The sequence below is a fragment of the Telmatherina bonti genome, assembly GCF_933228915.1.
Source record: "Telmatherina bonti genome assembly, chromosome: 20".
In the NCBI taxonomy this organism is placed as follows: Eukaryota; Metazoa; Chordata; class Actinopteri; order Atheriniformes; family Telmatherinidae; genus Telmatherina; species Telmatherina bonti.
Window position 1 is genome coordinate 34608928 of NC_136618.1, and position 16634 is coordinate 34625561.

General features: G+C 42.0%; 1 protein-coding gene across 1 annotated transcript in view; it reads left to right on the plus strand.

Moving 5' to 3' along the window:
• LOC306770995 (uncharacterized protein) overlaps nucleotides 1-16634 on the plus strand; it is a gene marked incomplete at both ends in the record, with an annotated part of 195560 nt that overhangs the window by 115252 nt on the left and 63674 nt on the right. The window contains one exon of the mRNA XM_079260015.1: nucleotides 15005-15121. Within this exon, the coding sequence (XP_079116141.1) occupies nucleotides 15005-15121 (117 nt within the window). The remainder of the gene's footprint in view (nucleotides 1-15004; nucleotides 15122-16634) is intronic.

Below are 16634 nucleotides of genomic sequence, written 5' to 3' on the forward strand. Positions count from 1 at the left end.
ACTTAAATGGGGGGAAAGAGGAGAGGCATAAGTCATTTCCCACAGGAAAAGCATCCAGGATAGCCAACAGTGGACAGAAGCGATGGAGGAGCTTACTTTTGGGCCTGCCTCCACCTTGTAGGGTGTCAGGGAAGGTGGAGAAGCCAAAAACAGCAGCTAGGGCCAGACTAAGACAGTTTGGTGTGGGTTGGTTTGGTAAACTGTGATCTGTGTTGCATTTCCACAGCCACCAGTACCCCTCACCCAGTAGGCGATGGATCAGCTGAACAGCTACGTAGTAGACTGATGTCAACTCCTTCCTTGAATTACCACAAAGAGTGAGAAACGAAATGAAGGAGAATGGTGGACATCCAGCAGTTTGTGTTCTTTCTCCACCTAAAGTGTTTGGATGGATGATATTTAAGACGTAGATGAGAAGTCGATGTTCTGTGGCTGAAATCCTGACAGAAAGTCATCAAATCTGCTGTTAAGAGCCAAGAACTGGGAAAGCTGAGGAGAAACAGCTTTTTCTATTATTTTATTTAAAGGGAGCTTTGTAATGGTCCCCTGGTGGTGTCCACATTGTTTTACTGTCAGTGGTGTGGTCACTGCAGGGTTTATACCCAGATAAATGTAATGAACTCAGGAGGAATGACAGTAAATTGTACGTGAGATGGGAGCAAACAAAAAACAACGAAGAATAAAAACTGGCTAATGTTTATAAAAATGAGAAATATCCTCCTGACAGCAACACGCCCTTTTTGTGTCTACTGAGGTAATCTTTTTGTTGGGGTTTTTAAGTTTATGTTTATATTTACTGCTTTATTTAGTTTAAAAGTTGCGAAAGTGTTTTCATATTTTAGTTAATTTCCATGTATGAGATGTGAGTAAACACAGGGTGTGTACACCAGCCCAACTGTTCGCCCCCACAACACCCCTGGTGTGCGCACACTCAGGCCTGTAGCCTCTGAAATGCAATGTGAAACATGACTTAAGTGTATATGACTGTTACAGTGGTTTATTAATTCATTATCATAAATGAATTACTTAATAATAAATGAATTTATTATTCACTGTTGTATTGATGGTATACATTAGTGCAGCTTTTGCAAACATCTACATGATTGTCATAAAACCTGACATAACCTGATGGGTTGTGTGAGCTTCCAGTACGTGAATGTTCATGTTGTAACGTAAATCTGACGACATTCCTCCTCCTTCATCAGTCAGGAAATTTCCTTTCAGAAAAGTCCCATCGTCCTGTGGCGGCTTCACTGTGGTTAAATGAAAGCGTACACACACGCCTGCACAGCTGTGAGCACGCCCACCAGCTCCGAGTGTGTGATGCTATTTTCAGCCTCCTCTGAACACCAGTTTCACTCAGTAATTTAGGATTCTTCCTCTTATCATAATAAACTGCTTTACCCAAGAATCTGGAAGAACTCAACACCAACTGGAGGGTGGTGGGATGTATGCATGGGTGTGTGTGTGGAATGTGGCCTGTTGAGGAACCATTGCTCACACTCAGCTTACAGTAGAGTTTTTTCCGTTTTTGTCTGAATATTGAATTTAAACATTTCAAAACACTGATGGAATATGATACAGAACTCATGTGGTGGAGATATACCGCAGAGCTGTCATGTCAATATGGAGCAAAAGCTCACACGCAACCTGACAGAGAAGGTCTGAAGAAGAGAAAGCATCGATCAAACCACTGGTTCCAACCAGAACATCATCTCTGAACACGCAACACGTCCAGTCTGGAAGCAGATGTTCTCCAGCAGCAGAAGACCACAGCGGGTTCCCTCCTGTCAGTAAGAACAGGAAACTGAGGCTACAATTCACACAGACTCACCAGAACTGGACAATAGAAGATGGAGAAACGTTGCTGGTCTGATGAGTCTCCAGTTCAGCTCCACATTCACATGGTAGGATCAGAATCTGCTGGAAACATCATGACAACATGGATCCATCCTGCCGTCAGGATCAATGCTTCAGGCTGCTGCTGGTGGGATGTTTGGGGGGGGACTTTGTCCCACTTTGGTCCCCTTAGTACCACCATGACCTGGTTTAACCTCCACAGCCTACCTGAGTCCTGCTGCTGACCATGTCCATCCCTTTCTGAGCACAGTGTAGCATCTTCTGATGGAAACTTCCAGCAGGATGATGCACCATGTCACAAAGCTCACATCATCTCCACCATGACGATGAGTTCACTGTCCTCCAACGGCTCCACAGTCACCAGATCTCAGTCCAGCAGAGCAGCTTTAGGAGATTCTCATCATGATGAGGTGGAATGGGAGATTCTCAAGGTGATGAGGTGGAACGGGAGATTCTCATGGTGATGAGGTGGAACGGGAGATTCTCATGGTGATGAGGTGGAACGGGAGATTCTCATGGTGATGAGGTGGAACGGAGATTCTCATGGTGATGTGGTGGAAAAGAAGATTCTCATGGTGATGAGGTGGAACAGGAGATTCTCATGGTGATGTGGTGGAAAAGAAGATTCTCATGGTGATGAGGTGGAACGGAGATTCTCATGGTGATGAGGTGGAAAAGAAGATTCTCATGGTGATGAGGTGGAAAAGAAGATTCTCATGGTGATGAGGTGGAACGGGAGATTCTCATGGTGATGAGGTGGAACAGGAGATTCTCATGGTGATGAGGTGGAAAAGAAGATTCTCATGGTGATGAGGTGGAACGGGAGATTCTCATGGTGATGAGGTGGAACGGGAGATTCTCATGGTGATGAGGTGGAACAGGAGATTCTCATGGTGATGAGGTGGAAAAGAAGATTCTCATGGTGATGAGGTGGAACGGGAGATTCTCATGGTGATGAGGTGGAACGGGAGATTCTCATGGTGATGAGGTGGAACGGGAGATTCTCATGGTGATGTGGTGGAACGGGAGATTCTCATGGTGATGTGGTGGAAAAGAAGATTCTCATGGTGATGAGGTGGAACGGGAGATTCTCATGGTGATGAGGTGGAACGGGAGATTCTCATGGTGATGAGGTGGAACAGGAGATTCTCATGGTGATGAGGTGGAAAAGAAGATTCTCATGGTGATGAGGTGGAACGGGAGATTCTCATGGTGATGAGGTGGAACAGGAGATTCTCATGGTGATGAGGTGGAAAAGAAGATTCTCATGGTGATGAGGTGGAACGGGAGATTCTCATGGTGATGAGGTGGAACGGGAGATTCTCATGGTGATGAGGTGGAACAGGAGATTCTCATGGTGATGAGGTGGAAAAGAAGATTCTCATGGTGATGAGGTGGAAAAGAAGATTCTCATGGTGATGAGGTGGAACGGGAGATTCTCATGGTGATGTGGTGGAACGGGAGATTCTCATGGTGATGAGGTGGAACGGGAGATTCTCATGGTGATGTGGTGGAACGGGAGATTCTCATGGTGATGTGGTGGAAAAGAAGATTCTCATGGTGATGAGGTGGAACGGGAGATTCTCATGGTGATGAGGTGGAACGGGAGATTCTCATGGTGATGAGGTGGAACAGGAGATTCTCATGGTGATGAGGTGGAAAAGAAGATTCTCATGGTGATGAGGTGGAACGGGAGATTCTCATGGTGATGAGGTGGAACGGGAGATTCTCATGGTGATGAGGTGGAACGGGAGATTCTCATGGTGATGTGGTGGAACGGGAGATTCTCATGGTGATGTGGTGGAAAAGAAGATTCTCATGGTGATGAGGTGGAACGAGAGATTCTCATGGTGATGAGGTGGAACGGGAGATTCTCATGGTGATGAGGTGGAACAGGAGATTCTCATGGTGATGAGGTGGAAAAGAAGATTCTCATGGTGATGAGGTGGAACGGGAGATTCTCATGGTGATGAGGTGGAACGGGAGATTCTCATGGTGATGAGGTGGAACGGGAGATTCTCATGGTGATGTGGTGGAAAAGAAGATTCTCATGGTGATGTGGTGGAAAAGAAGATTCTCATGGTGATGAGGTGGAAAAGAAGATTCTCATGGTGATGAGGTGGAACGGGAGATTCTCATGGTGATGAGGTGGAACGGGAGATTCTCATGGTGATGAGGTGGAACAGGAGATTCTCATGGTGATGAGGTGGAACGGGAGATTCTCATGGTGATGAGGTGGAACAGGAGATTCTCATGGTGATGAGGTGGAAAAGAAGATTCTCATGGTGATGAGGTGGAACGGGAGATTCTCATGGTGATGAGGTGGAACGGGAGATTCTCATGGTGATGAGGTGGAACGGGAGATTCTCATGGTGATGTGGTGGAAAAGAAGATTCTCATGGTGATGTGGTGGAAAAGAAGATTCTCATGGTGATGAGGTGGAAAAGAAGATTCTCATGGTGATGAGGTGGAACGGGAGATTCTCATGGTGATGAGGTGGAACGGGAGATTCTCATGGTGATGAGGTGGAACAGGAGATTCTCATGGTGATGAGGTGGAACGGGAGATTCTCATGGTGATGAGGTGGAACAGGAGATTCTCATGGTGATGTGGTGGAACGGGAGATTCTCATGGTGATGTGGTGGACCGGGAGATTCTCATGGTGATGAGGTGGAACGGGAGATTCTCATGGTGATGAGGTGGAAAAGAAGATTCTCATGGTGATGAGGTGGAACGGGAGATTCTCATGGTGATGAGGTGGAACGGGAGATTCTCATGGTGATGAGGTGGAACGGGAGATTCTCATGGTGATGTGGTGGAAAAGAAGATTCTCATGGTGATGAGGTGGAAAAGAAGATTCTCATGGTGATGAGGTGGAACGGGAGATTCTCATGGTGATGAGGTGGAACAGGAGATTCTCATGGTGATGAGGTGGAACGGGAGATTCTCATGGTGATGTGGTGGAACGGGAGATTCTCATGGTGATGAGGTGGAACGGGAGATTCTCATGGTGATGAGGTGGAACGGGAGATTCTCATGGTGATGAGGTGGAACGGGAGATTCTCATGGTGATGAGGTGGAACGGGAGATTCTCATGGTGATGAGGTGGAACAGGAGATTCTCATGGTGATGAGGTGGAACGGGAGATTCTCATGGTGATGAGGTGGAACGGGAGATTCTCATGGTGATGAGGTGGAATGTGAGATTCTCATGGTGATGAGGTGGAACGGGAGATTCTCATCATATTTTTCATGTCAACATAGAGAAAAATCTCTGAGGAAAGTTTCTATCATTTTGTTCCATCTATCACACCAAGAATCTGAGTTCTCCAGTTTTGAGGCTCCCACCTGTGATTGGAATGTGGCCGTATTAAAGTGTCCATTGAGATCAGTTGTGTTTGTCCTTGTCTTTTGGTTTGTGTTTAGCTTCTTATTCATATCTGGTCACCAGGTTTTGTCTTGCTTCTGGTTTAATTTGCTTCCTGATATATTTTATGAATCTCTTCCCTTTTTGTTTTCTGTTGTGTTTTATTTCCTTTTCCTGTTTCTCGTTACTGATTACCACACCTGCATCCCGTGGGCAGTTATCTGCTGCAGTGTGAATAGTCTCGGTTTTATTTTCTTCAATGTTCAGTTAAGTAATTAGGGAAAACCTTTTGACATAAATTCAATATTAAACAGCAAAACAACCACCTACTGACTTCCTGTTGTTAGTTCACTAAGCATGCAGCCAGGGCTATTTGACCATTAGATCTAATCAACAGAGCAGCTCATGTACACCATTTGTAAGACTGTAATTAAGTTTAGATGATTTGCATCATTTCTCTTCAGATAAAATCAAATGCACTGTGAATATACAAACAGATTTGGCTTTCTCGCCATATGCTTGGTTTATGTCCCGCTCCAGGGACAGGCTGATGGCCCAAGTTACATTACAAACGCCGTAACACCAACAAACAGCATTTCCTCCAGCAACAAGGTCAGGGACCATTGAACATTTTAATGACTAACAGGAATCAGCTTGCCTTGTCCTGCAGTTTATGCTGTCGGTATGACCAGCTGTTCGCCCATGTACTGTCAGGGTTTACGGTTTATAATCTAATTTCTGATGGTTTTTAGCTGCTGCTGTTAAAAGATTTTGTTTATAAAGAGATTTAATTCTTGTAAAAAAGCACAGAGACATTAGTTATTCCATCTTACTCATTAAAAAGTCATTTACTGGGTGGAATTACATGCTACACGGTTTCCATGTATCTTTATTAAATTAGAAACTGTTGCAGCAAACATATCAAGTGTTTTGGCTGAATTTCTTCAAAGAAAAACTTGCAACAAAAATAGCTCAGTGTTTGATGAAGGCTTGGACTGTAAATATGAAAATACCACAGGTGAGCTGAACCTGAACAAAGTTTCCATTCAGACACAAAGAGTCAACAGAGGGATTACTCCAGCCACAGTACAGGCTGACATTTGTAGAAAACATGGACTTCATGACTGCAGCAGCCGCTCTCCACCCTAACATGGTGCAGGGTTTAAGCAGCTTTATGATCCTGAGACTCCTGGTGACGTAGGCAACAGCCTCTGGTAGGGTTTCCTAAGCAAAGTGGTCAGACAAACTCACAAACCTCTACAGGGCAACATCAAAACTGCAGTAACTTTGTGTGGAGAAAAGAAACTGGGCAGTTTTCTGGAGGTGAGTTTTTCACCTGGTGGTGGAGATATGGCCCCTGGGTCTCCTGTGAGCCCAGACTGAAGAAAGCACAGGACACCATCTTCCCAAGGGCTGACCACCTGCAGGGAGGAGATCTGAGGTCAGGTGTAATGTGGTGTTAGTGAGTTGGGCAGCAGGTACCGACAACAACCTGCTTCTTGGGTTGTAGACCAGTACCTTGTTGGCAGAGATGGAGCCTGATCTGCTTTGTGTGAGGTGGAGTGGTATTGATAATGTGACTGGTGTCACCTCCATACAACCTCAGCTGTTTCCTAAAAAGGAGCAACGTTGAGTGTCCAGCCTTTTGTGTACTAGTATGTGTATATATATCTATATATATATATATATATATATATATATATCTATATATAGATATATAGATATATATATATATCTATATATATCTATATATATTTATCCTAGTTTTTGTTCACTGTTTTAATGCACAGCATGGAGTCTACAACACCACCACGCGCAGCAAAGTGCGTGAGTTGTTTAAACAGCTTATACAAAGCCCCACACACTAAACAATATAAAACAATTTTTTTTTTATTTACAAAGCTTGCGAAATATGCTAAACTATTGGAAATATATATATATAATTATATCTATATGCACACACACACACACACACACACACACACACACACACACACACACACACACACACACACACACACACACACATATATATATATATATTGTTGCTTTTTTATCCTGTTACACACATTCGTACCTCAGTGGACACATCAGAACAGTGTTGGGACATGTGGACTGGGGAAGACAGGACTTGATCTACTGTCTATATCCAGTTACCAAGAAGCAGGTTTTACCTGGTGCATTCGTTAAGGTGTTTTATGGGTTAGCGCGAACTCAGCCTGTCTTACAGGAATGCTGATTTGGAGATTAGATTTCTCCTACGTATTTAACTGTATAGGTACACAAGAGTCACAGCAAATATTCTGCAGGTGGCTGGCCACAGGTCTTGCTTTTGCCAATGCAGAAGATAAGAGACATGTGGTGATGTTATTTATTGTGGAGTTAAAAGTGATAAGAAAGGGGTTGGAGCAGTCGGGTTTTCTGTGCAACATGTGTAGTAAAGCCTCTTCCTCTGTACCTGCTGAGAAATCTTTGTTCTATATCCAAGCAACTACACACTGTAATGTAAAAACACAGAAAGGCCTTGCATGAGACAAAACTGTTTCTCCTCATTGTAATTACCTGTGCCAATAGGTGGTAGAGGTAATGCTTTCGCCACTGTTTATCTGTCAGTGTGTTAGTTTATCGGTTTGTCTGTTTGCAAATTTAGGCATAAAACTATGAGCAGAATTTTATTTATTATTTTCTCTGAGAATGAGCCTTGGTCTAACTTAAACTCCATCGGATGGTAGAAGTGATCAAGATCAACATCCGGATGCAGGAATGTTGGGAAGGATTCTTCCTCATTGTGAGATAGAAACAATTTTCAGGATATCTGCACATAACTCCACCATAAATGGTGAGAAAATCCAGGAAAAGTTCCCAACCAGTTTTCCAAGATATCAAAATTAGATGGGATCCTGGCCAGAACAGGAACAACATCCTGGATACTACCATCCAGAACAGGAACAACATCCTGGATACTACCGTCCAGAACAGGAAGAACATTCTGGATACTACCATCCAGAACAGGAACAACATCCTGGATACTACCGTCCAGAACAGGAAGAACATTCTGGATACTACCATCCAGAACAGGAACAACATCCTGGATACTACCATCCAGAACAGGAACAACATCCTGGATACTACCGTCCAGAACAGGAAGAACATTCTGGATACTACCATCCAGAACAGGAACAACATCCTGGATACTACCGTCCAGAACAGGAAGAACATTCTGGATACTACCATCCAGAACAGGAACAACATCCTGGATACTACCATCCAGAACAGGAACAACATCCTGGATACTACCGTCCAGAACAGGAAGAACATTCTGGATACTACCATCCAGAACAGGAACAACATCCTGGATACTACCATCCAGAACAGGAACAACATCCTGGATACTACCGTCCAGAACAGGAAGAACATTCTGGATACTACCATCCAGAACAGGAACAACATCCTGGATACTACCGTCCAGAACAGGAAGAACATTCTGGATACTACCATCCAGAACAGGAACAACATCCTGGATACTACCGTCCAGAACAGGAAGAACATTCTGGATACTACCATCCAGAACAGGAACAACATCCTGGATACTACCGTCCAGAATAGGAAGAACATTCTGGATACTACCATCCAGAACAGGAACAACATCGTGGATACTACCATCCAGAACAGGAACAACATCCTGGATACTACCGTCCAGAACAGGAAGAACATTCTGGATACTACCATCCAGAACAGGAACAACATCCTGGATACTACCGTCCAGAACAGGAAGAACATTCTGGATACCACCATCCAGAACAGGAACAACATTCTGGATACTACCATCCAGAACAGGAACAACATCCTGGATACTACCATCCCGAACAGGAAGAACATTCTGGATACCACCATCCAGAACAGGAACAACATTCTGGATACCACCATCCAGAACAGGAACAACATTCTGGATACTACCATCCAGAACAGGAACAACATTCTGGATACCACCATCCAGAACAGGAACAACATTCTGGATACTACCATCCAGAACAGGAACAACATTCTGGATACTACCATCCAGAACAGGAACAACATTCTGGATACCACCATCCAGAACAGGAACAACATTCTGGATACTACCATCCAGAACAGGAACAACATTCTGGATACCACCATCCAGAACAGGAAGAACATTCTGGATACCACCATCCAGAACAGGAAGAACATTCTGGATACCACCATCCAGAACAGGAACAACATTCTGGATACCACCATCCAGAACAGGAAGAACATTCTGGATACCACCATCCAGAACAGGAACAACATTCTGGATACCACCATCCAGAACAGAAACAACGTTCTGGATTTTCTAGTTCATATCAGTCTACCCTATCTGTGTGGAGCTGAATCAGGTCTTTGGAAGCTGCAGCTTCTGGATGATACCTGATCATACAGACGTTGTAACTTCATCTCTGTCCTGCAGTTCTAAGCTTACGATTAGATGTAAGCTGAGTTTTAAGTGACGGTACTTGAATGTGAGCTTGTGTTTCATGTGGTCAGACATGCAGCTAGCACAGGTCATAACTGCTGCATCGTTTTTGGGAATGTGGGATTTCTAATGAGCTAGAGATGTTTGCAGTAACCACATGTTGGGTTCTTTTAGAGCCGGAGTCTCTTAGATAACCTTTAAAACACCAGGCACCAAGACAGAAAAACAGAGTAATTGTCTGGATAAATGGTGAACAAAGAGACTAAATAATGGAAATCAGGTAAAAGTTCCCACAGCTTCCAGGGAAAGAACAAACACTGACAGGACAGGAATGCAATAAACAAATAAATAAACAGAAAAAAGTCCAGATGTGAACTGAATTAGTGCTGAGTGTTGTTGCTGCCTGTGGAAGCATCGCTCATGGACTGTAAAGAATGTCTTCTCACCCATCCGTGACAGCTCCATTGACTGTTAATGAGGCCTAAACTTAGATCAGCTGTGGAAGGCTTCAGGCCGTCAGTGTGGCCTTTAATCAAACATGTAAAACTCGGCTCTTCAGACAAACGCTGTTTCACACTCAGCTGTACGTTCCACTGTGTGGCTGCGGCAGCTCTCTTATATGTGTGTTTTCATGTCACACACATATAAAGATACAGTCATGCATGGCTTCCCTGTAATTACTGATCATAAAACAGTTTTTATATCATTTAGTGTTGGAAAAAAATCACCAACTTTATCAGAAGTTACTGATGAGACACAAAGTCAGGATCTTTAGTAGTTTTAGAAAATGAATCGTTGTTGTGGAAACCTTATTCAGTTAATATAATAATAATAATACACTCGCCTATGTATGTGTCTTTTTATGGTGTTTCTTTTAGTTCTGACAGTGGGCCACTTAAAAAACTGACCACGTTCACGAAAACAGGGCGCGTGAAAGCACGCATACATGCTCGTGAGTAAACTCGTACCAGCGAGTGAAAACACGCATGGCAAGGAAGCAGTTGTACATGGTGAAGGAATAACATTATTGGCAATTAGAGAATCTAATCTAAAGTTTAAATCTAAAATCTAGAGTATCTGCAAGCAGACGAATCACCGTCATGAGAGTCAGTCCACCATGGACACATACGTGTCCCGACGTCCTCGCGGCAGAGACCAGCATGGTCCCAACTCTGCCACAGCTCAGCTGAACCAGCCTGCTCGCTCATAGCTGGAATCACTTTGTCTGTTCTGATGTGTCCTGTCCTCTGATTGGTCAGTTTCCTGCAACAACAGAACTCATGTTAGTATTTCGTTAATAAAAGGAATTACCTTTGGTTGCCTTAGAGACAATAAATCTATTCTGAATTAGTTTTAAGGCATCCAGAAGGACACTTTACTGTATAAAGATGATTATATTAACAGGCTACAACACTTAGTTCAGATAAAACTACCGCAGAACATCCCATTTGTAGATACGCAAACTAAAGAACTATTACTGAATTAGACTGAAGAGGATCCAGTCTGAGGGTCATGGGAGTGCACTCCTTTTGGAACTAATATATAGATGTGTGTGTGTGTGTGTGTCTAAACCAGGACCTCTTGTTATAGTGGACACATCCATGGTCCAGCCACAGACCCTGCTCAGCACACACAGCTCTACATGTCGGCAGTGAGGAAACAAAGAAATGAGCTCTTCACTGCATCCCTTTGCTTTTGAAGTGTCTCGCCACACCACTCACATAAATCCCCGAGCAGCAGACCTCATAATGACACAGCCAAGACGCCCACCATGGCGCAATAAAAGACGAGATGGCATAAGTCTCTGGATGTCTGCCACAGGCGAAAATAGACAAGAGCAGAAAGAGTGGCCTGATGTAGTCCCTTTGTGAAAGCAGACTAATCCTCCACTTCAGCCTGACACTTAATGTTAAAGAGTAAAGGAGGCTGTGACAGCCTGACATCCCAGAACTGAAGATCTGACACAAAAGTCCATAAAATAGAGTCAGACAGCAGAACAATACATTAAACCACAACAGAACCAACTGCCTGTCTCTCCACATCCTCTCAAAGTGGAGCCTGGTTGGGTTTCTCATTGCAGGCAACAGATGAGTGAGTTGCTGTGAGTTGTCCCCCCCCCAGTGGGGAAGGAATAAGAGAGCATGTGCTGCCAAACAGAAAGGAGGAACAACTGCTGGTCTTTCATATCAGACGGATCCAGCTGAGGTAGTTGTGGGATCTGATAAGCCTTCCTCCTGGCATTCTTGAAGTGGGTACATCCAACCAGGGGGGAGGCCACAGAGCCCAACCACAACATGCTGGTCTGATTACTGGCAAAGGGATTCCCAGTGCAGAGCTGGAGGGTGTGGTATGGGACCAGCTCCAACAGGTTATCCTTTGATTATCCCAACCATCCATATGTGTTCTCCTTAAATCAGTTAACCCTTACATCTGTGCTAGATCTGCAGCACTCCTCCAGTGCTGATATTATTAACAAGATGTCAGGCGCAGTCGCGTGTGCAGTAAAATCTGACTGACAGGTTATCCTGTAATCTCCAGACCATCTCCAGCATTTCTACTCCGTCCCACCGCTTTACAATCCAGCCACAACATGCAGCGTTTATTCAGACTCTGGATGGTAAAACAACTAAACATGTTCCCATAGCTGAGCTGATGCCACACACATGTACATCCTGATCCAAACTGATCAAATACATTGATCAGGTTAAAGACTGGATGAGCCAGAACTTCAGGTAAATGAAAACAAAACGGAAAACATTAGATATGCAATTAGTCTAGCTGTAATTAGTTAGATTAAATGTGAATGCCACCCCCATATATATATATATACATACATATTTATATATATATATATATATATATATATATATATATATATATATATATATATATATATATATATATATATATATATATATATATATATATATTTATGTATATATATATATATATATATATATATATATATATATATATATATATATATATATATTTATGTATATATATATATATATATATATATATATATATATATATTTATGTATATATATATATATATATATATATATATATATATATATATATATATATATATATATATACATATATATTTATGTATGTATATATATATATATATATATATATATATATATATATATATATATATATATATATATATATGTATATATATATATATATATATATATATATATATATTTATGTATATATATATATATATATATATATATATATATATATATATATATATACATATATATTTATGTATATATATATATATATATATATATATATATATATATATATATATATATATATATATATATTTATGTATATATATATATATATATATATATATATATATATATATATATATATATATATATATATATATATATATATATATATATATATGGGGGTGGCATTCACATTTAATCTAACTAATTACAGCTAGACTAATTGCATAACAATATATAAGGATGACTTAATAGAATAATATACAAAGACAATATTCTTCTCAGGCTCTAGAAAAATTAATTTTAAGACAGTAAACGTGAAACGGAAAGCATTCCTGACCAGGTTTATATTCATTCATTCATTATCCCAACCGCTCAGTCCAATGAAGGGTCATGGGGGAGCTGGAGCCTATCCCAGCAGTCTCTAGGCAAAAGGCAGGGTACACCCTGGACAGCTCGCCAGTCAATCGCAGGGACCAGGTTTATATGTCATTTTAAATACTGTAAGAACTCCATTAGGCGTCTACAACATGTTACTTTAAATGTTCTCCGTGTTCCCCTCCACACGCTTCATTAACAGACATGAACATGTGACGGTAAACAGTGTTGTGGCTACAGTCTGGTCCTGCAGTGGAGCTGATCACCTCCTGCCCTGCCTGCAGACCAGGCTTCTAGCATGTTCTTCTATTGGGGGGGGGGGGCTTACACAGCAGCTACTACTGCTGACGGAGAGTAAACTTTACATTTAAACTTTGTCTTTCACTTTACAAACCAAAAGTCTCCAACAGTCAGAGAAATGTGACAACAAAAGAATAGCAGGCGCTGCGGCACCAGAATACATTTTACAGACTGCTTCACGAGCTCTTTTCCAGTGGCAGCATCCTGCTGTGGTCACACTGCTACCAGATTACATACCACTTACATCGTAACACAGTCAAGCAATAAAACGTGGTCTGAGAGGACGCTGGGGTCTTGCAGATTGTTAAAACTTTATTTGCATGCTGTTGTTGTGGCTTAAAATGTGTTTGTTTGTTGCTTCTAATGTTTATTTTAACAAGCCTCCTGCTCCCAGTGAGATCCCCCACCGCAGGTTGTGTCCATGCGTCAGTACAGAACCGCTGGTCTCTTCCATTCACACACACAGAGGTCCGCCCACCTCAGCATTAAGAACGATCCGGATTGTTGTTAATTTCCTAACATTGTAAATATTTAAAATAACTTACAGGTGTGTGTTTGAGTTCTTTCTATCTTTTGATGCCAAAAGAAACATAATGTAGCACAATGTAGCACATAAGTAAAAACACAAAAGTCTTCCTCCATCTAACCCCTCAGCTCCGTGAAGAACAAATAAATCCTGCATATTAACTCTGGATTTCTCTCAGAGACAACAGATGAAGAGGCTACTGGCCATCCATCCAGCTTTGTCCTGCACAGCGGCTTCTCTCTCAGGCCGACAGGTGTATGATTAGTAAAGTCCTGCCATGTTGTTGGGTCTACCTGTGTAGAACTCCTCCAGGTTAATCTGATTCATAAATACAAAACTAAAAGACAACAAGACAGTAATTAGCTTAAAAGAAAAATAAAAACAACTGACAGATTAAAGAAAATAAATGGATAAAACAAGACTTTGTTGTCTGAGTACAGAGAGAGGAATGAGCTCTTTCCTCTTTCTCCCTGTCCTGTCTTTTCTCCTAAGGATTTAACTTAGAGTCCAGGCTTCCTTTCACCTTTAGACATTGCTTCTTCTAACTTTTTCTGCATATTAAAGCCTACTTTGCACCACAGTGCCCCCTGGTGGCCATCAACCAGAACAAAATACACATTAAATGAAAGCGGCTCTATGATGCTATGTCTAGTTTTCTGAGCTTTCTGCTGTGTTATAGTGATGAATCCTCATCAGACATGTGAGCGGCAGCGTTTTTTTATCACCTAAACCCATGTTTGAGTTTTCCAGCACTCTCTACGTTCGGTTTCCATGGCGACAGAAACCTTTAGAAAGTTTTTTCTACTTGGGAATTTTAGTGACGTCCCAGGGCAAGGTTGTCTTCTCCAGGTTGTGCATGTTTACGAGAAGAAAGCCACGCCCACCTTAACTGCTCAGTATAACGACTCCAAGCAGCTGACCAATCAGACGCAGCCTGCAGGACAGAGGGCGGCGCTTTCTCTGTTGGTTTGTTTCCGGCTGATCTGAGAGGATCAATACAACATGAATGGAGGGGTTTGGGGACAATGCTTCATTATTTCTTGCGCTTCTGGACTTGCATATTAAAATAGATTAGACTGAAATGTGCATCATAGAGACACCTAAAACCAAGGGTGCCCAAGTCCGGTCCTGGAGATCCACCATCCTGCTGTTTTTAGGTGCAACCCTTCTCCAACACACCTGAATGAAATAAGTGTCTCGTTAGCAGGCCTCTGCAGAGCTGGATGACATGCAGAAGAGGAGTTCTGCTATTTGACTTAGCTGTGCTGGACAGGGGTTGCATCTAAAGGTTGCAGGATGGTGGATCTCGAGGACTGGACTTGGGCACCCCTGCAGTAAACTGTCAGTCACACTGTGCATGTCTAACAGGTGTTTTCACTAACAGACTCATCTAGCTGCAGTGGGTCTGAGCTGATCACAGTCAAATGGTTTGGTGACTGGTTGGAACCGCTGCTGGACAGGATTTTCACTTTTTGGCGGCTGGATTATACACCTCTGTGACACTTTCCCTTTAATTAATACATCACTACTAAATCTTATCAATATGTCTTTAGTGACAGGATATGTACCACAATCATTTAAAACTGCTGTAATCAAGCCTTTACTTAAAAAGCAATCTCTGGATCCAGAGGTGATAGCAAATTATAGACCTATATCTAACCTCCCGTTTATGTCCAAAATTCTGGAGAAAATAGTTTCAGCTCAGCTACATGCCCACCTGAGCAGAAATAATTTATGCAAGGAGTTTCAGTCAGGATTTAGAGCTCATCATAGCACTGAGACGGCATTGGTGAAAGTTACTAATGACCTTCTTATGGCCTCAGACAAAGGACTTGTGTCCGTACTTATCTTGCTTGATCTTAGTGCTGCATTTGATACAGTCGATCATAACATTCTGTTACAGAGACTAGAACAGGTGATTGGAATTACAGGTACAGCGTTAAGCTGGTTTAAATCATATTTATCTGATAGACTTTAGTTTGTTCATGTAAATGACAAGTCCTCCTCACAAACTACAGTAAGTCATGGAGTTCCTCAAGGTTCTGTACTTGGACCAATACTCTTCACGCTATATATGCTCCCTTTAGGCAAAATTATTAGACAGCATGGAATAAACTTTCATTGTTATGCAGATGATACTCAGATATACTTATCCTTTAAACCAAATGAAACAAATCAGCCCGATAGGCTACAAAATTGTCTCATAGACATAAAGACTTGGATGTCTAGAAATTTTCTCCTCTTAAACTCAGATAAGACTGAAGTAATTCTCGTTGGATCTGAAAAACTCAGAGCTAAATTTTCCAGTTTTGTAATGAACCTGGATGGCATTACTTTAGCTTCCAGTGCTAGCTTCCATTCACGCTTTTGTTACTTCGAGACTAGATTACTGTAACTCTCTATTACTGGGCTGTCCTAAATATGCCCTGAAAAGCCTTCAGCTGATCCAGAATTCTGCAGCCAGAGTCCTGACCAGAAC